The 26,468-nt window shown below is 36.7% G+C and overlaps 3 protein-coding genes across 6 annotated transcripts; all 3 read right to left on the bottom strand.

Annotated features, from left to right (window-relative positions):
- Positions 1–682: 682 nt before the first annotated feature.
- On the bottom strand, positions 683–6,727 carry LOC103954455 (phytyl ester synthase 1, chloroplastic). Its single transcript, XM_009366288.3, has 13 exons — positions 5,910–6,727; positions 5,609–5,660; positions 5,313–5,368; positions 5,045–5,203; positions 4,828–4,932; positions 3,563–3,669; positions 3,339–3,460; positions 3,132–3,240; positions 2,402–2,535; positions 1,831–2,188; positions 1,520–1,633; positions 1,188–1,273; positions 683–1,089 (listed from the first exon to the last, which is right to left on the bottom strand). Exons 1-13 carry the CDS (start codon positions 6,331–6,333, stop codon positions 789–791), a joined length of 2,127 nt encoding a protein of 708 aa, XP_009364563.2. The 5' UTR covers positions 6,334–6,727; the 3' UTR covers positions 683–788.
- Positions 6,728–14,969: 8,242 nt separating this feature from the next.
- Positions 14,970–17,281, bottom strand: LOC103954496 (phytyl ester synthase 1, chloroplastic-like). 3 transcript variants are annotated; one of them, XR_007252342.1, is made up of 4 exons: positions 16,804–17,281; positions 16,451–16,597; positions 15,940–16,091; positions 14,970–15,207 (listed from the first exon to the last, which is right to left on the bottom strand). XR_007252342.1 is itself a non-coding variant. In XM_048568593.1 (4 exons), the coding sequence occupies exons 1-4, from the start codon at positions 16,984–16,986 to the stop codon at positions 15,681–15,683; spliced, it is 495 nt and encodes a 164-aa protein (XP_048424550.1). In that variant the 5' UTR covers positions 16,987–17,281; the 3' UTR covers positions 14,970–15,680. The 3 variants fall into 3 exon arrangements, 2 of the variants coding, with proteins under 2 accessions (XP_048424550.1, XP_048424551.1); XM_048568593.1 differs by having other exon boundaries at positions 14,970–15,807; positions 15,940–16,011; positions 16,485–16,597; XM_048568594.1 differs by having other exon boundaries at positions 15,940–16,011; positions 16,485–16,597.
- A 1,215-nt stretch (positions 17,282–18,496) lies between these two features.
- Positions 18,497–26,343, bottom strand: LOC103954454 (WD repeat-containing protein 48). Of its 2 annotated transcripts, none has more exons than XM_048568496.1 (19): positions 26,186–26,343; positions 24,942–25,051; positions 24,552–24,707; positions 24,133–24,198; positions 23,923–24,012; positions 23,003–23,302; positions 22,714–22,811; positions 22,417–22,452; positions 22,166–22,286; positions 21,831–22,067; positions 21,561–21,656; positions 21,362–21,427; positions 21,205–21,243; positions 20,994–21,128; positions 20,426–20,787; positions 20,084–20,177; positions 19,766–19,957; positions 19,399–19,517; positions 18,497–19,015 (listed from the first exon to the last, which is right to left on the bottom strand). In XM_048568496.1, exons 2-18 carry the CDS (start codon positions 25,038–25,040, stop codon positions 19,419–19,421), a joined length of 2,286 nt encoding a protein of 761 aa, XP_048424453.1. In that variant the 5' UTR covers positions 25,041–25,051; positions 26,186–26,343; the 3' UTR covers positions 18,497–19,015; positions 19,399–19,418. The 2 variants fall into 2 exon arrangements, with proteins under 2 accessions (XP_048424453.1, XP_009364561.2); XM_009366286.3 differs by having other exon boundaries at positions 18,497–19,006; positions 26,186–26,342.
- Between the last annotated feature and the right edge of the window lie 125 nt (positions 26,344–26,468).

The following is a 26,468-nucleotide window of genomic DNA, read 5'->3' as shown; positions in this document are numbered from 1 at the left end:
CTTTTGCCCAAATGCAGATTCTCTGCGTTATCAAAATATCTGAAGAATCATGTTCTGAGTCCCAAAGGCAACCAACTTTCTTCCCTCATTTTTAAGTCTACGATAAATTTTTTGTTAGGAGAACATGGAAAAAAAGACAACTACTATACATCCTTTAAAGATATTCTTCAGCACTTTCATTTCATGTTGGGAATACAAATATGACAATGACACTCAAAAAAGAAAAATAGCCAATGTTTCCGTACGGAGAAGAACTTACATGCAATCCGAACGTTAAAATGACAATATCTGAAACCAATCACACAATGTCGTGTGGATGTGGGCAAGGTAGCGCACATGGTGGTGTTTGATAGCCTTAGAATGGTGCTATTTTAGTGTTCCGGTTGTATGTAAATCCCTATCTTCGATCTCACACAGAAGCCTAGCATGGTACTGCAAATTCCATATGCCAAAATTCCATCCCAAATTTCTCAAACAATCTTCGATTATGGGACTGATTTTTCGCCTCGGCAGAACTTGTTGGTCACTAAACCTGCACGAACTTGTAGGTCACACGATTTATGAACTCCGCCGATAACATCACTCATCAAATTCCTCAGGTTTCTTGTCGGAGTTTCAGACTCGGATTTCAAGTTTACTTGCAGCGCAAGATCAAGAGCAGAAAGACAGACAGATGGTTTTCTTTGGACGAATGTGAACCTTGTATTAACTAGTGGAGTACACAAACCTCTTCCATGGAAAAATAATTATACACCACAAACAAGAACATATCCAACAAAATCAAATTTTCAAGGCTCAAACGTTGGAACTTCCTCTACAGAGGAATACGTTACCCGATATGCTGTTCTGTCAAAAATATTCCTATAAGGATCCTCCTCCCGCTTCTTAATTAAGTATGCTAAACTGTTTTCAATGTCAGATTGTATCTGCAAGTACAATTCGTTCGCGTTTTCTTTGTCTTTCAGGATCTCTTTCTTTCCCTTTGTTTCTATGGGCTTCCCAAACAAATAGTAATACCGTCCTGGTATCTTCGGTACAACCCCAGGAAAAAAGAGTTGTGTGTTGGCAACCTCCCCACTTGACTCATCCCTACAAAACCAGAGAACATTCAAATTCTGTTTAAATATGTGCGACCATTAAGATTAGAGTTGGGAGAACACACAAACAATAACACGGAGAATAATTACCTTAGTTTTATAGCATCGCGATTAGCGTCTTTGAGATAGTCACTCACCACTGGTATATTCATTAGGTCATTGTAGTCAAGAACCAACTGCCGGATCCAATATAAGAACCAAAATATAATGTTAACCGAAGATTTAGCTCAGAAGTAAAAAGAAGGCATGGTATTGCAACGTTATCTGTTTTCCGAAAAGAATAACGAGTGGTATCGGGGGAAAATAATGTACGTATTAAAAGCTATAGATGATCAAGATTTCATAAACTTATTGTACGCTATGAGAAAGAGGCCCATATCTTGCTAAGAAAAGTTTTGGGAAGAACAGTAACACAAGCTTACTTCTAGTATGTCATCTTCTCCTACAGCCGCAAATGGTACAATTGTGGCCCCAAAGCATGCAGCCATTCTCACAAATTCCGGTTGGTCAGGCCAGAATAACTTGTATTCTTCACCCTGCCAATTACAGAAACACCATATAGGCATGGGAAACCAAAACCATAACAGATGAATTACCAACAAGATGAAGTGTGTGCGTGTAAAATCCATTGCACACACATTTAAAACTGCAAAATGCCGGATCAAAACAAAAACCAACATTCTTAAGCCAATGGAAAATTGGTTTAAGATGAAACGAGGAACCTGGCGCGCACCTTCTTATGGAGAGCCTCACGTGCACCACCAGGATAAAGCAGAACATGTGATTTTGTTTTAAGCAATTTGAATAGGTTTTTTGCTGTGACAGGTACTGCACCGAATAGTTTGAGAAAGTCAAATTGGGCCGAGGTCCCGTTCTTGCCCCAAAACAGCTCTGGATGTGCTACTCCCCTAACGATTATGCTCTTCTCTCTTAAAAATTCTTCAACTAAAGAATTCAGTTCCAATCCCAATAAATTGTGATAACCAACAAGTAAGACAGGTCCTTCATTAGGAACTCCAGCAAGACCTCTCACTATTTTCCCATCTTCCAACGTTGAGAGTATTACGGAAGCAGTAGCTAGGCTTAATAATCTGACATTCATGTATTTCAGTATCAGTTCTGGCCCCAAACCAATAAATATGTTAATGGATGCAACTTAGCGGGGTTCAGGTTAGGTGCAAGTGAAACCCAACATGATGTATCTCTACTACAAGTACATTTTGGAACTAACATGCCTGGAAATCTGCATCACAGAAGACGAAACTAACAAATAAAAGAAAAGTGGAAGTGTTGAACTGACTTACCTGAATTGTTTATCAGATGCATTTTTAAATTCCCACATACTAGGAGGAAGAAAATCTGAGACATAATCATGCTTCCTTGAACGACGGTATTTGTAAGTGCCTTTTATAACTGACATCAAATTAACGCCATCTTCCTTTTAACATGACAGTAGAGCACATTCAATCACATTAGCGTCTTCACAAGTCAATGGCACCCGAAAAGTAAAGCTTATATTACACAGGAACAGCAAAGTATAGCGAAATTTGCATCAAAGCAAACAAAATTGTTGTCACAGTAACAGTGTCTAGTGTCCATTGTCAAATGGGCAATTGATATCCCGAGAGAGTTCTTCAAGCCAAAACTCAAATCTTTATTCTTTAACCAGAGATTTTATCCGACTTGGGAATTAATAAAAGGATGTTGAGTTCAAAGAACAGATTCAACAATATTCAAGAAATGAGATAAAACTGTTTACTAAAATCATATCCAGAAATGCACCTTGGTTATTAATTTAAAGTTAATGTTATTATCCAACAGACGAATTGAAGCTAACTTAAAAGATAGAATTCACCATGATCAGTCCAATGTGTTGCATACTTACGTCTATGCAGTTTAAACAAAATCATTAAGGGCATCGATTCCACAATGTATGCTAAACACGTCGTTAAACTTGTTATCAACGATGACAGCTTACAGAAAATTCAGTAGCATCGCACCAGACTTGAAATATACAGACATATTTTAACTTACTAGTAATAGAGTATGTCCATTGTCATTGAAGTGTCGTACTGTACAATTCTGTAACGAACGTGCTAGTCGTTCTGCTTCATTTCGACTTGGGACCATATAATCTTTGCCACTGAAAAAAGAATAAAAATAAAATATATACACAATTTTACAATAATCATTTTTTATTGCGAGTGAGAGAGAACCACAATAGGTATAGTGAATATTAACCTAGCCAACACTAGCACTTCAGCTTTAACAGCATGGAGACGGGAATTTGCATAAGCAGCAGCTGATTTGAGCAGCTTCAGCTTCCAAAGAAGAGTGTCCCTCGGTACAATATCAGCCAAAGACTGAGATGGAAATGATATAAGTAAATATTGAAAATAAGATAGAATCCACACCTGTAGACATTTCAATGAAGCTCAAGAAAAGGAATTGAAAGCACTTCTTACAGAGAGATATGGTAGCAAATCAGTCAGGTTGCGAGACAATTGTGTTAACTTTAAACTGGGAGGAAGCCTATTTTCAATGTTAACCATCGCCATTTTTGTTGGATCACCTGGTGGAATGAAGGTTTACGTAGTGACATCAGAGTTCTTGTATTTGACATTGGAAAACATAGGGACTTGAAACTGCAAACAGTTGTTTCTGACCATGACACGCTCACGGAACTTTCCAGGAAAACTAAGATCCAAAAGTTTTTTAGAACTGCTTCCAAACCTTGTAAAACAATTATTTAGTTCAAAAATCCAGAAGCTTATATTTCAAACCATAAAACCTATTAATACATGATCCTAATAGCTTGTTAGATTCCACATCGCCCAGGGGAGTGGATCCTCTATGCCTTATATGTACATGCCCACCTCCATATAGCACAAGGCCTTTTGGGAGCTTACTGGCTTCGGAGTTCATCGGAACTCCGAAGTTAAGCGAGTTCGCGCGAGAGCAATCCCAGGATAGATGACCCACTAGTGGAAGTTCTCGTGTAAGTTCCCAGAAACAAAACCGTGAGGGCATGGCCGAGGCCCAAAGCGGACAAATTCTCGTGTGAGTTCCAAGAAACAAAACCGTAAGGGCATGGCCGAGGCCCAAAACGGACAATATCGTGCTACGGCGAAGTTGAGCCCGGGATGTGATGGAGCCCGGGTCGGGATGTGACATAGCTAATAACCCAATTCTCTAGGAAACCAACAAAAATGAGTTTTCTTGTGAACTGAAAAACATAATCTTATTGACCTCACCAAATTCCGAATATAAAGTATCATATTCTTTTTCACTCCTAGATTAACAATTTGATAGTAAAATTCAATTTTCGTTACTGGACTCCTAATTAGAAATTCCTGATCGTATTGACCAGATTTGTTCCCGTGATAAGCTGTAGTCTAAATACTCACATTAGCATTTCAGACTGTACGAAAATTGAGACAAAAAACTCATTGGCTACGACGCAGGGCTCAAACTAGTCAAGTTTCATAACCAGACTTGTAAGAAGACAACAATAAAGCATTTCTACGATTCTTTTTAGTCAAGGGAAGATAATGGAGGTCGTAATCCTGGATTGGCAGCACCCCAAGAGAATAAGCATTCCACATGTCAAAGTAACACAGTTAATTGAGACAGGATTGAAAGCAAAGTCAAGGGCCAAATTAGAAATGACTCATCTCACTTCACCATAAACGTTTTTGTTCATTAGATTCCAGAGCAACAAATCACGTACCCATAACAAAGCCAAGTAGATAGGGAACTGCAAAATGTAATTCATCAGGCATAGCCTCCAAGATTGGGAACAGAGGTTGCAGCTGAGACCTTTCAACCGATGTTGCTAAAATAAAAAACACCAAAAATGTCAGACTGAGTTGGTGTGTTGAATACACGCCGTTAGCATAATAAAAATACATGTTGAAGAAAATTGAACCGTGCAATTTATAAGCAACCTGGATTGACTAGTATCAATACTAAATCAATGGTAGGATTATGTGCAGCAACAGCAAGTGACAGGCATCCTCCAAAGGAATCTCCTACCAAGTAAATTGGCTTGTTTGGACATGAAGCATGCTCAAGCCTGATAGTTTCTACGACAAATTTCACCAGCCCTTAACAGATGAAACCAAACTAAATTATTGATTGAGAGCAACATTTTATCAAGCAAAGAAAAACAAAAATGATACTTCATACATATATAAAGATTTTCAAGATTAAGACCTTCAAATGGTGTTCGATCATTAACAGGAATATGCAGGCATCGAACTTCAAAAGCCCTGCATTTTTCAACGAATTATATATCAGAAGCTGCTAGAAATAGTTTACCTCCAATTTCAGAGCTAAGAACCTGATTTTTAGCGCTACCATATTTCTCTATCAAGAACAACCATTTATTTGAGTGGAATTTCGCCAAGAAAAACGTAGTTTATTAAAATTGAAGATAATGGTTATCTTACTTCCCAAGATCCTAACAAAATTTTGTAAACTAAAACGAATAAATAAATCAAAAAACTTACTTCCCAAGAGCTTTGTGGTGCAAAATGAGGCCCCAGCCAGTACCATCCAGCCCTGTATATGCACAATACCGAAAGGATTATGCAGCAGTCTGTACTATAAAACTTCACCCATTAAGAAAGACAAAACAAACACATTTTACGCAGATTTATGCTGTTTAGCTATTCTACATACATACATACATACATACATACATACATATATATATATATATATATGTATATATATCCTTTGAATGCAAATCACAGTGCCAACATTAGAGACCAACTTATGATTTATCATCTTCGGCACGCCAACAATTACCAGGCAAAAACAAAAGAATCGGAGAATCGTTTAATGGGCGCCCGCACGCAATGGGAGAAAACCACCGGGGAGGTCCGCCGTCAGGCTTAATCGTCTCCTTGTTTGCATGAAAATAATCTTTTACAGTGACAGTCCCATATCCATCATCGTACAAAGGTTTCAAACTTTCAAGACCACCACCATCCTCCACCCTCTTCTCCTCCTCCTTAACTTCAAACCTCAAACTCCCATTCACTCTCCTATCCTCCCTCTCCTCGATTACGGAAGCACGATTAGAAACAAATGATTCTGATGACAACACTGGTGAATCCTTACTATCTAAACTCCTAACCTGCACTCGAAACCGAAGCTTGTTCTCCGAACTCAACACACAAAAATGCGGACCCGGAAAGCCTATAACTGATGTCATGGCTTCAAGCAACATGCAAAAGATTATAAACCCTTTTCCCAAAAACTCACAGAATTCAGAAACTTTGGAACTCACAACAAAAACTAGCACTTGGGGAACACCTTAGGTCCTTAACAGAATGAACAAAAACTGCCGAATTCAGGACATTCCCATAAACCACTCCAGCAGAAACAACCATGCATTTAGCACAACACAAACCTTCCGGCACACTAAAAAATGGGCACAAAATTGAGATTTGAAGCCGAGCCAGATAGCTTACTGGAAGACATAGCCTCTAAAACACCTAAAGTCCTGAACTTTCCTCCAATTTAACAATAACTGGCAACAAAATATGGTAAAAAAAAAGCTCAAAAGGCAATGTGAACAAATTCCAGCAAATTTTTATGGTGCAGAAAAATACGGAAATGAAATTATTGGGTGATAATCTGGATTGTACCCGATGTGGGTCTGAGTGGCAGACCCAAATAGCTGAGTTTTGTCCATTGCTTTATTGCTATGGTTGTTATCAGGCCACATGGGTCATCTGACGCTGTGACGTTGGCAGCTTTGGAAGAAGGGGAAGCTCTGTCAGTGATAAAACCGGTGACTTTGCACAGTTAACGGTGTGTGACCAGAAGAAGAAAAAGGAGAATTACAAGTAATTGGTGGGCAAAAATGGAAATGTAACTTTGCGAATGTGGTGGTCTAAGGTCTTACGACTCTTACCAGTGAGTCTGAGTGTCGCTGTTATTGCCAAATGCAGACAATACGAAAAGGCACTGGGATGAGAAGAATCGGCAGGAAAAGACCTTTACTTTATTGAGACCAAGGAGATATTTTTAATTGTGATTGGAACCGGATAGTACATCATGTGTTTTCATGTAAATTGTGAGAAATTTTATTTTTTATGTTATTAATTTTTTAACATACATATCTCACTATTTATATAACAACACATAATGTAATAACCTGAAAGACTGACACGCTGAAAAATCTTTGAAGACAAAGAGAGAAGGGAGGATGTTTTCTTGTGAAAAAGCAGAAATAAAATAACTTTTCATAGGTAATCAAATACGGAATGATTATTGCAAAATCGTTACAAAAAAACAAATTGATTACCGGAAAATTTGGCCCTTGAGTGTGGCCCACTTCTATCAAGAACTTTCTTGTGTGACGGGATATGAGGGCGAGAGCCGTGAGACATCGCATTCACATATTACAATACAGATGGTATAAATATATACTAGGTTTTCTATAAACGTATTGGCAAGTGCGAAAGGTTTTTTTATTTATCACGAACGTTACACGTCTCTAATGTTTTTCTAAATGTGTTTGATAATGTATAAACAAAAATTGTGTTAACTTTTAGTTACAGGGCACAGGTCACATTTTTTCAAGTTGTCATGACCAAATAATGATGATATGTTTTGATACATTTATCTAAAACAAAATATTGACAATATTTACATATAAAAACATAAAGTTTACTTGTAACGTGATGGTGTTATTACCAAATAGTGATATCTTTAATCAGAAATGCTAATTTTCAAATACGATGAATTTTATTCTTACCTTTTACCCACAACATCACTAGATATACCATGAAATTTAATGTTACTTTTACCCACAACATCTTCCTTATCGTTTTTGTGCGTTCTCATCTTTTGCTTTTATTATCTAATCCCAGTAATATTAATCTTGGCGTACCAACACGATTTGTGGGCGTTAAAACGTAGACAAGGGGCATTTGAAGAGGGTGGCTGTCAATTAAACGAAATGTTTAGAAGTCAGTGTTTCGATATCAATGAATCCACATATTCTAAAGTAATTTTATTGTGTTTGTTGCCTCAAATCCATCAAGTTGGTTGAGACGCTCTAGCGTAAGGAGGAGGATGACAGAAAATCATATTAGAAACTTTAAATCTATGCAACCAATAGTCGAATCATTGAGTGATCCACAATCAAGATCTTCATGGCATATAAACGTAAAACATGTATTCAAAAGTTAGAGGATACTCCAAAAAGCTATTGTTCCTTTGTTTCTTATAGATTCAATTCCCAAGAGCACCAGATTTGCATACACGCCTTAGTGCTGGTTTGGTATTGCTATGTTTTGAAAAAAAAAAAAAAAAAAAAAAAAACTGTTTCTGCTATGCTATGAGAATAAGCTCATTTTTTCTGCTTCACGTTTTCAGCTTTTTTTTCACCCAAAATTGTGAAAATAAGCTGTTTTTAAGTATTTACCAAAAACCTTTTTGAGCTTTAACTTTTTTTTTATACCCACTTTTTATAAAAACATCTCAGTATCAAACCAATATTTAGACCATCCAATAGTAAGAATATATTTCCAAACTCCATGAAGAACAAACCGAACTAAAATATAGCAATAAATTGACAACCCAAAATAATTAAAGAGTCATACCTGATTAGTTGCATTGCACCAACGTCACAGGCTGTAAGAAGATTGAAGCCAATTCAGGGCTTGTTGATAATTCTCTTATAGGTGTGTGCTTGAACTTTGCTGTTGATAATTCTCTTAAAATAAATCAATAATTATCTTATAATTATGTGTACTTGACAGGATGACTTTTTCGACAAAGCTCTGCAAAGTTGAAGATAGAGCAAACCTAAATGACAAACTAGCCTTCATGCACGCACTTTTACAAATAAAGTAGCAAAAGTGATAGCGAAAAGAAAGCAAGGATAGGGAGAAGGTGACCTAGAGACCACCAGAGTATTAAATTGGCCACGTTGCCCTTCGTAGAGGCCTCCTTAGAATCCACTAACCTTGGTATATCGCGTAAATTAAAGAGAATTTGTGGGTTTTTCTGTAAAAGGTCCGGCCACCGGAGCCATTTATCCGATGATCTGAATACGCCAGTCCCCAAGAGCACTGAACAGAAGGAAGAAGAGGAATTATTGATTTTTTTTTTCTTTTTCTTTTTCTTCGTCGTTTCTGCAGAAGATTCAAATGAACTATTTGATCGCTTCGCTTATTTTATCTTCTTTTTTTTTCAATCCTGTTTTTCCCTCTTAATTTGTTTATATATGGCTGGTTTTCATGAAACTGACCGTGATAAAAATAAAACAAAAAAACAAAAAAAATTGAAGTAAATGGAGCAGTTGTATTGAGGAAAACGTAGAGAGACAAAGAGGGAGAAGAAGGGGTTCGTGAGTTTCTATCTTCTCTTTTCTTTTTCTTTTTTCTAATTTTTTTTTTTTTGTTTAACATATTTTTCTTTTTTGTTTTTCACAAAAGTATCTCTGCTATTTTGTTTCTATTATTTTCATATAGTTGTGGATTTTTTTTGTTTGAGGAGCTTTATGGTCTTTTTCTTTTCTTTTTTTTTTTCGTGAAGCTTTGAATCACCAAACTCTCATTCTAGCTTTCAAATATTAAAGATTGTTAATGAGCACAAAAGTATTAACCTTTCGCCTAATTGGATTATTAGTTCATGTGATAATATGATAGTTAGAAGATAGCTTAAGTTGTGAAAAAATAAGATTTAAGCTCTGGTGGTAAAATCTGTTAGGATTTATGCCTAAAACTAAAAATTTCGTCAATTTTCTGTTAATATTAGCACATGAACCGCACATATTAGGCTGAAACAGAACTCTCCATACACATATTAGGCTAAAACCGACCTTTCCGTTAATTGTTAAGGCGTGGGGCTGGTTCACGTGCTAATAATTAACATAAAGTTGACGGAATTTTCAATTTTGGGCTAAATCCTAATAGAGCTTAAATCCTAATTTTTTTTACCACATGGGCTATCTTTCAATTACCTTATTATCACGAAGATTATTAATGCAATTAAGTCTTAATTTTTCATGAACTTAGGATAGCCTTTTTAGCCAAAATAGTCAATTGGCATACCTCACTTTGATATTTAAAATTGATATAAGTGATCTCTGAAATTATCAACCTCAATATTTTTTATCATGCCGTAAAAAATCTTCATATAAGTATACATTATTACATCAGTAGATTGAAACCATTACGTGGTAGTTTAGCTATCACACCAAAAAAATTATGTCTTCCTATCCTCGTAACTTGTCACTTTGCCATAGCATTTTTTTTAGTGATGTTCGAGTCTACCTTATTATACATTTTCTCAATGATAATAGTCATCTTGCACTTCTTTCTGATTAAAATAAACCAGAACAATATTGAATAACAATTTTAGAGTGGTTATCAAAATATGAGAAAAAGAGTACATAATTGTTAATGACAATTTCTTTTTGAACTTTCAAGAATAAATATGGTCAAATATAAAGATTTCCTTCCTTTTCTTTACCTTTAAAATGTTATTTGGATGTGAGTATTCCTAAATAAAAACTTAAAAGAAGGTTTAAATAGAATGTGTTCATCATCATTATGATGTTTCCGTTAAATAATACAATCTCATACGTAAGTTTTTTTCAATATAATATTGTATTATTTAGCCAGAACATTACGTAACGATAAACCGGATTCATTCATATAGTTTCCCAATTATGAGTGTCCCAATCCAATCACTCATTCATGAAGTAGACGGATGAAAGAAAACCGAAAGGTGTTTTCGTCCACTACAACTATTACCCTCTTCAATGAGAAAATGACCATAAGCCAGACCAAATGGGACCACTTCCAACTTTCCAAGTCCCTACATCACCGGCCCAGGAATCGACACGAGTTGGGAGTATATGAGAACTTTCGGTTTTTTTGGCAAACAATTACATTGTCCCCGCAACAAAACAGAGGGTTTTTTTTTTTTTTTTTTTTTTTTAAGGGACAACAATTGGCTTGTCATGGTTATCCACCCCTTTAGGGGGTCTTCCGGAAGCCGAGAAGACTCACAGAGGCATTTCATCCTTTCCTGGTCACAAGTCTAACTTCCACACCAGCAGCGAGTTCTGAACCCGAGATCTCCAGTTTTTAGTTTGAAAGAAGTCTCGCAATTCGCCATTTACCACTGAGCCACCAACTATGCATACAAAACAGAGGTTAATTGTATTGGCCAGGCAATAGTTGCTTAAGATCTAAGTCGGTATAATTGAGATTCGGAATAAAAGTAGTTTTCCCTCTCGTTGTATCTTTTAGAAAAAGTCGGTTGTATTGTAAGAAAACAGTTATCAAATACACAAAGTTTTTCTCGTCCTTCTTTTTTCCTCAAGCTTCTGCTTTTAGGTTTTCTAATTCTTCTGTTTAGTCTTCTGCTAAGGTAGTTCAGCTTGTGAATTCTGAAGTGTCTTCTAGTCAATCTCTTAGCCCCTTGGTACAATCTGGTGACCGTGATGTTGACACTGCTGCTAGTAATGCACAGGAATCCAGTTCAAATGCTACTCTTTCCAATGCTAATTCCTTGTTACCTATCCTCCAGCCTACTCAACTTCAAGTTGTTTTGCCAAGTCTCAGTTCCTCATCTTCTTCAAGTTTCAGAAAGAGTTATTCCTCCTTCAGGCATTCAGACAAGATTGCGCACAAGAACAATCACTAGACAAGATTATTCAGCTCTCAATGCACTGTTTCCTGAAGTTTAGTCATTAACTCTTGATGATGATGATCATTTCTCATGAGCCTTCACTTTTCTTGCAGATATTGTTGATGCTTTAGAACCATCAACTTTTAGACAAGCATCTCAAATACCTCATGGAAAATGGCAATGTAGGAAGAATGTGATGCTCTTCAAACTCAAGGTACTTGGATTCTTGTCCCTTATTCTGGTGCTAAGAATGTTATAGAAAGTAAATGGGTGTATAAAATAAAGAGAAACAATGATGGTTCAGTTTCAAGATATAAAGCTTGATTAGTAGCACAAGGTTTTAGTCAAGAACAAGGGCTTGATTATACCGAAACATTTAGTCCCATTGTTCTACATACGACTGTGAGACTAATCTTGTCCTTAGCTACAACACATGTGTGGGATCTTCGACAATTGGATGTTAAGAATGCTTTCTTGCATGGTGAGTTGCAAGAAGAGGTTTATATGAAGCAACCTCAAGGGTTTATCAATCCTTTGTTTCCCATTCATGTATGTAAACTAGTGAAGTCCTTGTATGGTTTGAAGCAAGCTCCTCGGGCTTGGAATGCTAAATTCACTAGTTATTTACAAGCCATTGGTTTCCAAGTCCCTGTTCCTGATTCAAGTCTCTTTGTCAAGGTGGTTGACACTCGGGTTGTTATTCTTCTTCTATATGTGGATGATATTATCATCACTGGGTCCAATTCTCAATTAATACAATCTATGATTAATACTCTTAGTGAAGTATTTGATCTTAAAGACATGGGGAAATTGGCCTATTTTCTTGGTCTTCAAGTTACCTATAAGTCTAATGGTGATTTGTTTATCAATTAGGCTAAATATGTGAAGGATCTTCTTCACAAGGCAGGCATGGATGATTGTAAGTCCTGTTCTACACCATGTAAACCTCATAACCAAATTTTGACATTAGAAGGAACGTTGCTGCCTGATCTTACTTTATATATGAGTCTTGTTGGGGCTCTTCAGCATCTAACTTTCACACGACCTGACATAGCATTTGCTGTGAACACCGTGTGTTAGTATATGCATGCTCTTACAGATCTGCATTTGGGAATGGTTAAGATGATTTTGCGTTTTCTCAAAGGGACTATGCAATGTCGTTTAACTTACATTTCAGGAGGTTCCTTACAACTAAATGCTTATAATGATTCTAATTAGGCTGCTGATTTGAACACTAGGCGGTCTATTACTGGTTATGTAGTATTTTTGGGAGAAAATCCAATTTCCTGGCGGTCGAAGAAACAATCATCAGTTTCACATAGTTCTACAGAAGCTGAATATCGTGCATTAGCTCATACCACTGCAGATATTCCTTGGATCAGACTTCTTCTCAAGGATTTACATGAATGCTTGCCTTTTCCACCTGTTATATTCTGTGATAATCAGTCTGCTATTGCTCTCAGTTTGAATCATGTTCATCATTCTCTCATCAAACACTTGGAGACTGATTTCCATTTTGTTCGTGAATGAGTGCAAATTGGTGATTTGTCAGTTCAATACATCTGCACTATGGATCAAGTTACTGATGTCTTAACCAAAGGACTTCATGGACCCGATTTTCTATGACATTGCTTCAATCTTAAGCTCGGTTACCCAAGCTAAGATTAAAAAAAGAAGGGGGGGGGGGGGGGAGGGGGTATTGGCCATGTCAGCAATGCCACCTAGGCAATAGTTGCTTAAGATCTAAGTCGGTGTAATTAAGATGTAGTTAAAAAGTAGTTTTTCCTTCTCATTGTATTTTTTAGAAAAAGTCGGTTGTATTGTAAGAAAACAATTATCAAATACACAAAAGCTTTTCTCTTCCTTCTTCTTCCTCAAGCTTCTACTTTTAGGTTTTTTGATTCTTCATGGATTTGTAAAGCTTAATTCACAGTGTTAATAAATTGAATACTACAATCTCGTGATATTTTTCTTCGCTTGTAAGTAAGAGGTATTTAGTTCGAATCTCGTGGATGACGGATTCAAAAGCTACTTTATTCCTCTAAACGAGAATGCATATCTACAAATCTTTCATCATCATGCGCCTAAATTAATCCGGCCGTTCAGAAGTTCGAAGAAAATTGCAGTTAATTTCTCATCCACCGTCGAAAACTCTATCTACCGCCATGCAGACGACCAATTGACAAATCTGCAGCGTCCAGCAAAGCTTCCATATAAGCAAAAAGGCACCTGCCCAACAAGGACCAGGCTAACCAGAGCCTTCTCGGCAAGTTTCGGTGGATGCCTGTCCAATGGATTCAGTAATCAATTGGTTTTTCGAACTTTACAAGTGTATTTCTGATTACCACGAGGAACCCTAGAAGAATCAATGTTTCCCATTATCTTAAACACGATCACTTATAAGTGAATGATCTTAGAATTCAAAATCGGGAATAATGAGTTTGCAACCAATTTTATTCCCTATTCCGTTAATGTAAATATGTCGTTTGATCAAAAACAAAAAACAAAAAAAGACATCACCTGCACATATCAATCACACAAAAAGCTTTGAACTCTGTCTCGGTAGTTGACAATCGAAAATTAAGAGGAGCGTGTAAGAAGTAAAAATAAGTGTATTAATAGCACTACCTTGTTATTTTTATCGCAAACGTAATAATAAATGAATTATGGACACCTTGCCAATAACTACTATCTAATGCTTAATAACGAGAAACTTTTTGAAGTACCTGGCATTCAAGTTAGTACTTTAAGTGTCATAATACAAATAAAATATCAGCTTGAATATTGGATACTCAGAAAAAATCCCTCCTCAGTATAAGTTAAAGTAAGTGTAATATCATGTAAGCAAGATGCCAAGGTGATAGTAGCGCAAGACAATCATGCAATATAATGTAGGCAAGATAAAACATATGATAATGTGTGATGAACTTGAGATACGGGTTATCTTGATGACTCGGTTGCATCAAGTCCATATTTTCGATCTCATTCCATATGCCAAAATCCATCGAAAATTTCTCAAAAAATCTTCAATTATGGGTCCGGTTTTTCACACAGAAGGAATCAAATATGCTATTTCATTATAACGAAACCTAATATGACCGATCTTGTTAGCCAAGCAAATTATGATTTCCGACGGAAAACATTACGAGAATCATAAATTTCCTTAGGTTTCTTCTCCAAGTCTCAGACCCCAAATTTCAAGTTTTCTTGCAACACAAGTTTCATTCAATATGAACAAAAGACAATGTACATAGGAAGAGAAAAATAGTAAGGTCCAACAAACTTGGAACATGAACCAAAACTGAAAAACAAGAAACACTAGCTGTCAGCTCGAAGCACTCGAGAACGCCGTAGCCGCCATCACCAAAATCCAAGCAAAGAGCGTATAACAGCAGCAGGAATCCACAAGAAAAAAGGGCAAACAAAACAACCAACGCAACACCTCCTGCAAAAGCTTCAAATCAACCAAAACAAAGCCCTAAAATTGCAAAAAAGGAGGAAAACCAAAATCCTCCAAAAAGATCGACGGGCCACTTCACACTTATCAATTCCAAAATCGCACCAAAGAGCAACCACAAATCAGGGGAAACCGGTGGGAATGACCAAACTACAACTAATAGAACCAAGAGAGACAAACACATGGTAGGAGGCGGTGCAAGCACCTTGGCCGAAACTCTTACACACCTTCCAACGTGGATTGACGTTGGAGTGATCGTCCAACAAAACCATATTTTCAAGGCTTAAATGTTGGAACTTCATGTATAACGAATGACATAGCGGAATATGTCATCCGCTGCACTATTCTGTCAAAAACATTCCTACAAGGATCATCCTCCTACTTAATTAAGTATGCTAAACTGTTTTCAAGGTCGGATTGCATCTGCAAGTACAATTCTTTCGCCTTTTCTTTGTCCTTGATCAGGATCTCTTTCTTTCTTTTGGTTTATATAGGCATCCCGAACAAATAGTAATATTGTCCCGGTAACTTAGGCAAAACCACTGGATTAAAGACTTCTTCTTTCTCAACTCCCCACTCGACTCATCCCCACAAAACCAGACAACAATTTATTCATGTTTTATTTTTATCAAAAGAAGAAAATTCAGTCTAACAACTATCGACAATTAAGATCAGATCGAGCGAGGGGAACACAGAAACTATAACATGGAGAGTAATTACCTTGTTCTTACAGTACCGCGACTCGAGTCTTTGAGATGGTGACTCAGCATTGGGATCTTCATTAGGTCATTCCTGTCAAGAACCAACCGCTAGATATCCAAATAAGAAAAAATCCAAGTATATATAATCACTACAAGAAATACCTTCATTAGCTTAGCTGTTAGACAAATAAGGAATATGGTTGGAGTCCTTGTGTAATTGTATATAATATTATTCGTGTAATTGTATATAATATTATTCACTAGCCGTCCTACAGCTGTCAAGCCGTCCTACCTTGTCCTACCTACACACTAGCCGTCCTACAGCCGTCAAGTCGTCCTACAGCCGTCCTACCTTGTCCTACCTACACACTAGGACGGCTACCTTGTCCTACCTACACACTTGTATCATGTATATATATATCCTTGTAATCTTGAAGAGAAAGATAATGAAAAAAAGCATTCTCTTCCATTTTTTCCACATTCACGTATCAATAACAAATATGTTTTTTAGCCTACATACCTTTTTCTACATTAGCTACTAAGAACAAAGTAACGCGAGCTTACTTGAAGTAGATCATCATCTCCCACGGCCGCAAATGGTACAATTGTGGCCCCAAAACCTGCAGCCATTCTCGTGAATTCCGGTCCGTCAGCCAGAATAACTTGTATTCTTCACCCTGCCAATCGATCGAAACACCATATATGGGAAGCCGAAACTATAACAGATAGATAAAAATGCCAGCAAAAATGAAGTGTTTTTGTAAATTCCATTGCATACACATTTAAAACATGCATAATGCAGGATCTAAAACTATGTTTCTTAAGCCAGCTACTGAAATTAAATTGGTTTAAGATGAAAGTGCAAGGAAGGAACTTGGCACACCTTGTTATGGACTGCTTCACGTTCACTACCAGGATAAAGCAGAACATGTGATTTTGCTGCAAACAATTTGAACAGATTTTTTGCTGTGACAGGTACTGCACCCAATAGTTTAATCGCGTCAAATATGGGCGAGCTCGCGTGCTTGCCCCAAAACAGCTGTGGATGTGCTGCTCCACGAACCATTGTGTTCTTCTCTCTTTAAAGTTCAAGTGAAGAAATTATTGGTTCCAATCCCAGGGACGCTTCTATGTTGGTTCCAATTTTAAATCTCAACATGTTAACTGTGAAGCAAATGAGATTGCACACAGGCTTGCAAGGTATGGTCTTTCAGTGGAACAAGATTTGATTTGGTTTGAGGAACTTCCAGATGTAACTGCTGACTTGTTACTCGATGATAGAATTTAATTGTAATGGACGCGGGAACACTCTTTTTTCTTTCGACCGGCTTGAAATCTCCAACGAAGTTTAATCGAGCCCAAATAAAGGAAAGGATGAAATTGAAGGAAAAAAAAAATTTATCTTATTTATTTAGTAATTTTATTATTTTCGTACATTGACCTGAGTTTTTATTTTTTATTTTTTTTTGAACAATCAATATATTCTACACTAAGAGGGAGTGAGTTTAGCCTCACAATGGGCTAACAATAATGTGGTTCAATTCATCTTTGGCGAGAATCAAACCTAAGACCTTCACTTTCAAGTGAAGAAGAATATCATTAGCCGTAGTACTAATTGGCTATACTGACCCAAGTTAAGACTGAAAGATTTTATTTGTGGTCAAGCTTAGAGCCAAACCCAAATGGAACCACTCTTAAGACAATGCCTGCAAGCAACAAGCACCATAAGCAAGCACGACCACAAAATTTGCTTCTGCTTCTGCTTCTGGTCCTGGTACAGCTCACTCATTCAAAAGTCTAGCAATCGACACCGGTTCGGAATATAAAGCGCTTGCCGGGTACACTAAGGGAGCTTGCCGGGTACACTAAGGGAACTTTTGGTCTCTTGCCGGACGTTTACGTTGTCTCATGAACGGAACAGGCAAGTCCTGAACCGGAAATAGTTACACAACAGAGAAAGTAAACATAAAAGGTTTCTTAGTCAAAATGGTTCCTAAGATTTGCTTAACACATAACTTTGGTCTCTGAGATTTAAAGTCAATAGAAGTGATCCCTGAGATTGTCCACCATCTATTATTTTGGTTATTCTGTTAAAAAACTCCGTTAAGTTGAGGGTATAACATTTAACTTTTGTCCCTGAGATTTGCATAGCACATAATTTTGATCTCTAAGATTTGCATAGCACATAACTTTGGTCTATGAGATTGTCCATCATCCATCATTTTGATCATTCTATTAAAAAGCTCAGGGACCACTTAATAGAGTTTCTTAATAGAAAGACTAAAATAATGGATGATGAACATTTTCAAGGACCACTTCTATCGATTTTAAATCTCAAGGATCAAAATGATGTGTTATGAAAATTTCAATGACCATTTTGGCTAAAAACATTAATTGAAGAAGCGGGATGCTCTTACACAAACGACATCGAAATCAACCCGGATGCCAATGGCAACCAAAACAAGAAGTGAAGCATTACAATAATGAAAGAACAGTCCCAACTTGTGCAAAATTATATATACAAGGTAAACAAAGTGAACAAGAAAAACTACCAGTCAATACAACAATTTCTAAAATGCAAAATTGGGATTTCATTTCTGTAAAATCTTTCTGAAAATAGAAAACTACACGAAGGAGCAGCACGAGGTTAACGGAAAAGAAATCTGGAAATGAAGCAGAATGATACTGTCTTATTCTGTGAAACAAATTATAAAAATTCCTTTCACAATAGAATGTTCTATGGCTAGGTATCGTACCCGACAATATAAATCTACAAATCTCTCATCACCATGTGCCTAATCCGGCTCTTCAGAAGTTCGAAGAAACTTCATGTTGATTTCTCATCCAGTCGAAAACTCTATGTACTGTCACACGCAGACAACCAATTGACAAATCTGCAGCATCCGCATCAGCAACAAAGATCATGATGCTCCCTTGCCCAACAAGGACTAGGCTAACCAGAGCCTTCTCGGGAAGATTTGGGGAATGCCACTGGATTCAGCAATCAATTGGTTTTCAAACTTTACAAGTGCCACGAGCGACCCCAGAATAATCAATGTTTCTCATTATCTTAAACACAATATCACCTGCAAGTACTAATGACAAACCTTTGAGGTACAGCTCCGTCTCGGTAATTAAGTGGCACAACATTTTTAGGCCAACATCAGTTTTTAAGGAAGAGAAAAGGAGCCATGTTCTAAGACATGTCAATATTGGTTTTCTCAGGAAGATAGAAGTGTGCATTAAATTTTGAAGGCATAATAATAAATGTCTATTAGTTGCTACTGTCATTCTCGCCATCTATAGAAACATATATAGATATATACATGTATCCTATATTTATTTTTTATCCTTGTAGATCACTATATACTGCTTAATAACAGTTACCGTAAGTGAAAAGGCATTTTTTTACTACAAATTTACAAACGATCTGAATGCATCGAAAACTTGCATATTAGCGAAAACAAAGGCACCTCACCTCTGGAATCTAGCACAAAATCACCTGCCCTGAATCACCCTGTAATTGAGAACCAGATCCTCAGATTTCTTCCATATATAAGCCCGCACCGTGGCTAAGCTCATGTCTGGGGACAAGACCTGTGCATAACAAAAGGATAGGTAACAACCAATAGCAGTCACAGAACTAGTAAATTGCATATAAGTTCAACCAAGAATACATTTAGCTGCTAATCCCAAAAACAGAAAAAGCATTTACCAGTGTCTTAAACTTTTAGCAGTTATAGTTTCGTTAAATTTTTAATTGCCACAAAAGAATCCTACTAAACAGTTAAATTGCTAATTACTATGCACGTGATTATGTCCATCCAAGATGTTTGTCCACTTGCCTGATTGTTGCACAATATCTCTATAGAAGGCTTAAGCTTTTGCCATGGCTTCAATCCAGATCGGAAAGATCCATCTCCTACCGATGAAAGCTGCACGTGCCCTCCAGCAAGACCAGGAGCAAATGTTGCATCAGGATTGGCACTATCCAATGGTTTGTCAAGGACCATCTTCTCAACAACATAATTAACTACCTGCATAAAATTTCCCGTTAGTAAAGTATAATAAATAGGATAAATGTGTGCGCACGCACACATACAATAATGAGTACTTGAAGAACTTCCATCCATTCATAAGCTAACATGAAATGCAGAATTTACTTTATGGATTCGTAAAATACGAGGGGCGCTGAGTTTCCCTTGTGTGAGGATCTGGACAGTTGAACCTTCACATGGATGTAGATAAAAACTGCACCTGAAAAAATTAACAAAAGAATATTTCTTTTATAAGATAATACAAAAGGACATAATATTTCAAACATAATGCCTTCATTAGCAAATTTGTGTAATTGTTTAAAATTCAACATGCACAATGTTAGTTGCAAATTTCAGGCAAGTAATTCTTTTTTAACACATAAGCACCATAGTCTACCGAAAACTGAGAAGAGAATTTATTAATCTCGGGCACAAAGTAAAAACTTTCTACCAAAGCAAGGAAGTTACTTGGTATTTTCTCTAGGGGGTAGGCGATTATTCAACACGCAATCGAGACACCACCAGGGAAAGTCCTTCTCATCTTCAGTACCATCTAAGTCAGTGATTTTCTTCCTCCAGGGTCCTCCCTGAGAGCCCTCAGTAATAATAGAAGGAGGGGAAGTTGTAGAAAATTCGAAGGGAGGATAGACCATTGAATCATTTTCAGTATTACTATCCACCTCAATTCTTGAATGGGTAATACTTCTAGTAGTAATATCCTTTCCGGATGACACATCCCCATTAGCTGATGCTTGTGATCCAGATCTTTGCTTTCTTTTACCCAACCAATGAGCCAAGAGCCCTTTAAGAGTTTCTCGTGCTAGATTAACCTGAAGAATTACAAAAACTCATTTCAACAGATATATTTATTTTCTCAAACAATTTCGTCATGGGGGTAAAAAGAGATAAATCGGCTGACTTGGCATAACTAATAAATGGTTAAATGTCATAGTTAAGGAAAAAAAAATACAGAAACCATAGAACCCACAAAAAAGGGGACGAAAAAACATAGAATGACAGTCAAGGTTATATCTACCTTGTCATCTTCAGGTTTCCCCACAATGTTAAGGTCTGCTGAATACATCTCTGCTGAAAAGCATTGTGGGGTATCTAAATGTACGGATAAACTTCCAAGTCTGGTATCCACAGTGAACCATGCAGGAATGCTCACCTGAAGCAATAAAGAAAACACTATAAAAATCCATCAATGCTGTCAAGCTGAAATCATTGTAGACTAGGAAGCATACCATCTCAAAAAGCTCTTCTTTTTTCTCCTCAAATTTGACCTGTATGGTACACAATATAAGTACAGATGCTTATAATGTTCCTCATTATGGCATTCACCTCTAACACTATTATATAAATCTAGTTAGATAATAGAGTACAGGAAAAAAAGACTATTACCTTTCCATAATCCTCAATGACAACACCCCTCGTAATCTCCCACAACTTCACTGAATCAGCAGTGTCCTATCAAGGTCACATTGGTTCAAAATATTTAATTAAGCAATGACATACAGTTTGACAACAAAACTAGATAGTCAAAGTAAACTTTAAACAGGAGCATCATCATAATAACATATGAGAAAATCAACATGATTACCTTTGTCAAGACATGCCTTCTATTGTTTAATATTTCATGTTGCACTATTCCGGGAATTCCAGGAATCGTAAAAATAGGTTCTTTATTAACAGGGACCTGGAAAACATCCACAATAACATTAATCCCCAAAACTCAAATGTCTGATGACGTGACAAATATCAAATAAGACTGCGAAGAAAAAGGTGAATAGCTACCATGATAACTAGAGCATGGCACATGCACATGCAACAAGACATAAATTTTGAATATAAAGAACAAAGTAATACTTACTAGGGTTGATCCTTCTAATGACACCCTTGCTCTTGAAAAGGACAAATTTCCAGCCAAGAATGCACCACCTCTTTGAATTATCTTCTGGGGATTACTCCCTTCAGCGGGCCATCTATGAACTGAAGAATCTGTTGTTGCAACCCATATACTATCATCTTGTAAAGCCAACTGCAGAATGGGATGTTCCCCTGTGGAAAGCAAGAGACTCTCTCTTGTGGCCAAGTCTGTCAAGTATAACTGAGGGTATAAACAGAATTGAGTATTAAAAAAATGAGCAGAAAAACTAAACATCCAATGAGTTCTCAGAAGAGAATTTACAAGAGAACTCTACTCACAGAAAGATCTCTCCCACCACTATATACATGACTAAATGTTGGGGTACTAGCAAGTGCCCAAACAGAATCTGTATGCACAGCATAAGAATGCACACAGCGCTGCTGACCAAGATCCCATAGCCTACAAAACAGAAAGAATTTGGTGAACTATGTTCTCAATAAAATACCAACTTCCTATCACATAAACAATCATATCTTTCAACTTGCACCTAATGCTAATTGTTTCCATTGGAAGAGATGTGGGTACCAACCTGATCATTGAATCAGAAGATCCTGATAAGCAAAATCTGTAAAAATGAAATTAAAGAAAGAACACACTGTTAATGATTGTAACCAAAACAAATTGTATGAATATAGCACAGAGAACTACCCAATTAGATGAATAAATCATTCATTATCAAATCAAGGTTGTGACTTGCTTGTTCAATACATTTGCTGTATCATCTATAAAACATATTACAAACTGAACTATCAAGACCAAAAAGTTAACAGAAATCATTTTTGAAGTGCTCAACGAAGACAGCGTATGAAAAACTTATCCAGCCAACCTTCCAGTAGAATCAATCAGCAGAGCCCTGATATTATCTGTATGCCCTCTTAGTTTCATTTTCTTTGAACCTGTTCTTGGATCCCAAACACGAACAACCTAAAGGGCATCAAAATATAATTAATAGTTAATAACACTTTCTGGTAAACCTCACACACTAACTAGAAGACGAAAGTTAAAAATATTCAACCAAAAGTTGGTACACTTCTGCAGTTTATACGAAAGTTTCATGTCTTCGAGATAAAAATAATAAATTTAGGACACAGCCAACCCTAGACAACAAAATATACCTTCTCTGTTCCACCAGAGACCAGAAGCGATCCACTATCATTCATTGCCAATGCATAAACTGATTCCTTATGACCTTTGGCAGAGATTGGAACATATCCATGTGGCTGAGTTGAGTGCATGGAAATGCAGTTGCTAGAGCTGATAGTACGTAAACTTGTAATTGCATTTCCAGAACCATTGACAGCATTTGAACTATCATCTTCCATTGATTCACCTGACTTTGCAACTGGAGTAAGAGCTGCTTCAAGATCCCATACAAATACCTCCCCCCCAAGTCCACCAGAGGCAACAATATTGCTCTAAAATGCATGACACTACAAAAGGATCAGAAACTTTCTTTTTCTATATCATATTCAAGATAAAACTATACAAATACATATGGAAAGATGTCCGTCCATATTAAGTGCATAAACTATTAAAAAACAGCAGAAACATTACAATTAGAACATAAGTCCCAAACAATCATGATTAATCAAAAGAAAGAGAATGTCCCTAAAATGCCTATGCGATGCAGCCCACAAAGATGTCAAGTACCGTTTCTCTTCCAAAGACATCTACTTCACCCCTCTTATCTATAGTTTCTTTTCCTCCAAACAAGCCAAATAAGTGCAAAGACTAATCACCAAAGGGTGATCATCTGCTCATTAGCAGAATCCCCAAAAGAGTCCTCGACAGACACAGAAAATCACTATCTGGGCAGCATTACCTGCCACTCCAAACACTTGTAGGAACTTATTTGAGATTTGAGAAGTTCAAATGAATGCAGAAAGATGCAATCTAAACTATCAGCATATTCAGGTCTTCCATAAGATATGCAACGATGCCACCAAGCAGAACTCGAACTATCAGCATATAGAATGAGTGCAATGACAAGACCTATGCATTCATAAGGCAGATGAAAATTTGATGAGAAAATTACATTTTTCTCTGCGGAAGCAAGGCATGTGACATAGTCAGAATGCTGACGAAGAGTTTTGGTACAAGCTCCATCTGACATGCAATTCCACGTCTGACGTATCCATATGACAGTTGAAATATATAAAAAATACAAACGAATCAGTTACAGCCATAAAGAAAACACAAGTTACAAAACCAAAACAAAGCAAAACAAAGATCTAGGCCAACGAACCTTAAGGGTGGTATCTGAAGAACAAGAAACAAGCGTATTATAACCTACAAGAACAGCATCATTAACCTGCACAACAGAAGTGCTCTCTAAGTATAATTTTAACTTATGCATGCAGTACAGGAAAAAAAAATTTGTGCACACAACATTCTTCCATTTCGTTTTCCCTTTTAACAATTTGTATGCTGATTGGTCTAGTTTAAACACCCTACATGGAAAAGATTCCAATATAAACTGACTCCCCAACCCTGCTTTATATTAAAACAAGAAGAACAAAATCCACTCAAAATTGAAGAGTAAGGAATTCTCATCAATTTCCATGAGAAAAGAACTCTCAAAATTTAATCATCTACAGACCTTAAATGGCACGTTTTGTTTTAAATAAACAAAACTAGGTTTAAACATAGGAAGAAAATGGTTACCCAATCCACATGAGACTCAAAGGTTGCTGAACACGTAGCAGCACCTTCGGCCAGCGTCCATCTTTTTAGTGTGCCATCACGGCTTCCGGTAAACAGGTAATCACACCCAGACACTGATCCCTTAAGTACAGACAAAGAATTTATGCCGGCACAATGCTGCAGAGAGAAACAATCCAAACGTGGTTAAGCATCTATAATTTAACACTAACAAAATGTTTGATGCAAAATGCTTATGTAGGCAGATTAAACGAAAGTTACTATACGTGTTGTGCCTTTTAAGTCCAAAAGTGAGACATATACTTTAAAATATAAAAGTTTTTGTAACAAATAAAAACTTAAATACAGAACTTAAAACAGAAATCAGGAAAAAAAAATACAGAATCAATTCACCTTCGTGTCATCGGCATCACTCAACACATATGTTAATCTCTTCTCTTTACGAGGGCGAGTGGAATTGTTTGTGTTCCCTGAACTACCCACTCGGTGCATCGCATAAACAACTACAAAGAGAAGCATTAAAATTTAATAATCATAGATTAACAAATAAATGTAAACAATTAATTCCTATCCCTAAAAAGTGACCCTAATTTTAGAATATATTTGGTCCTCGCAAGTTTGTCAAACAAAAGGCGTTGTTGAAACTGTAAAGGTAAATATACCACCCGTCTTGGTTATCCACTTGAGTTTTTCAATACAACGAAGCATAACATAGGTGACATATCCAATACAGATGATGCAATAAATATGCTTTCTCGACATGTTAAGGAATATTCTGTCATGTAATCAGTTCTCAACCTATGAGGACTTATTTGATGAACTTATCAATACCTTATGCAACTGCAACTGCAATGAAAAGAAATTAATTAGACACTTAAGAGTTAACATCTATTAAAGTTGCTAATCTCCCAAAGAATGTAATTGGTATGTAGATTAGGTTTTACATGTCAAATGTAATAAATTTGACAATCCAACCTCTTCCCACTTTCTCGTGTGATATTGCCGGGAATCATTTTACTGTTTAATGTTTATTTACCAACAAAAGCATTAGCTCTTAAAAATAACAGATGAAATGGTGATACTTCTTAGCCCTATACAACTCACAGCACCAAAAAACCGCAGAACCTCAAACTCCCCGACTGCCAAAACCCGCAGTTTTTATATAATCAACGAAACACACCATAAAACACATGTATGCCAAAAAACAAAAAAAAAAAAAAAAACACCTCGAAAATAACTGCTGACTATACAGAGCAATTGCAAAATGTTCTATTCAATAGTTTTCAATACCGCCATTTCGACTAACCCAATACAACTTCGATTAGTCTCAGAATTTCCATGGAATCCGTCAATTTATCCAAAATTCCCGACTATCACTCAATTTAAGCACCAATAATCAACTCAAAAAATTGACTAAAACAGATTAACCAGGTCACCAGGCCTACTATTAACCCGAACCTCAACCAGATTAAGACCTCAAAAACACAACCAGGATTAAAAAAAAAACACAAAAACCCACTAATCATATTCGTATTTACCATTCAGATGATCAACTAAATTAATTACTATTCCAAATGCAAAGAAAACTAAAAATTAATACAAAAATTAGTGAAATTAACAAAGTGGAAAACCCTAACCTTATCAATCAGTGAAGAAATTGGAAGCTCCTTTTTTTTTTTCTGCTCGTCGTCTTCTTCTTCCTTCTTCTGCTTCCACTGAGTTGCGATTTCAGAGAGTGGAAATTTTTGGGTGCGGGTTTCGATTTTATTGTGGGCGAGTCCCTTGACTCGGTTTTTTGGGGTTCTGATCGAGGTTAATTTCGTCTTTTTGGGTGAGTATATGAATTTACGATGGGTGTGGACTTTAGATACACTTGCGGGTGTGCGGGTGGATTGGTACTCCCTTCGCTGGCAATTGGTT

Source organism: the organism of the source record quoted next, unplaced genomic scaffold (assembly GCF_019419815.1).
Source record: "Pyrus x bretschneideri cultivar Hongxiangsu unplaced genomic scaffold, Pyrus_bretschneideri_v1 Contig48, whole genome shotgun sequence".
In the NCBI taxonomy this organism is placed as follows: Eukaryota; Viridiplantae; Streptophyta; class Magnoliopsida; order Rosales; family Rosaceae; genus Pyrus; species Pyrus x bretschneideri.
Note: the sequence above shows the minus strand (reverse complement) of the source record. Positions and strands in the feature narration are given on the sequence as shown.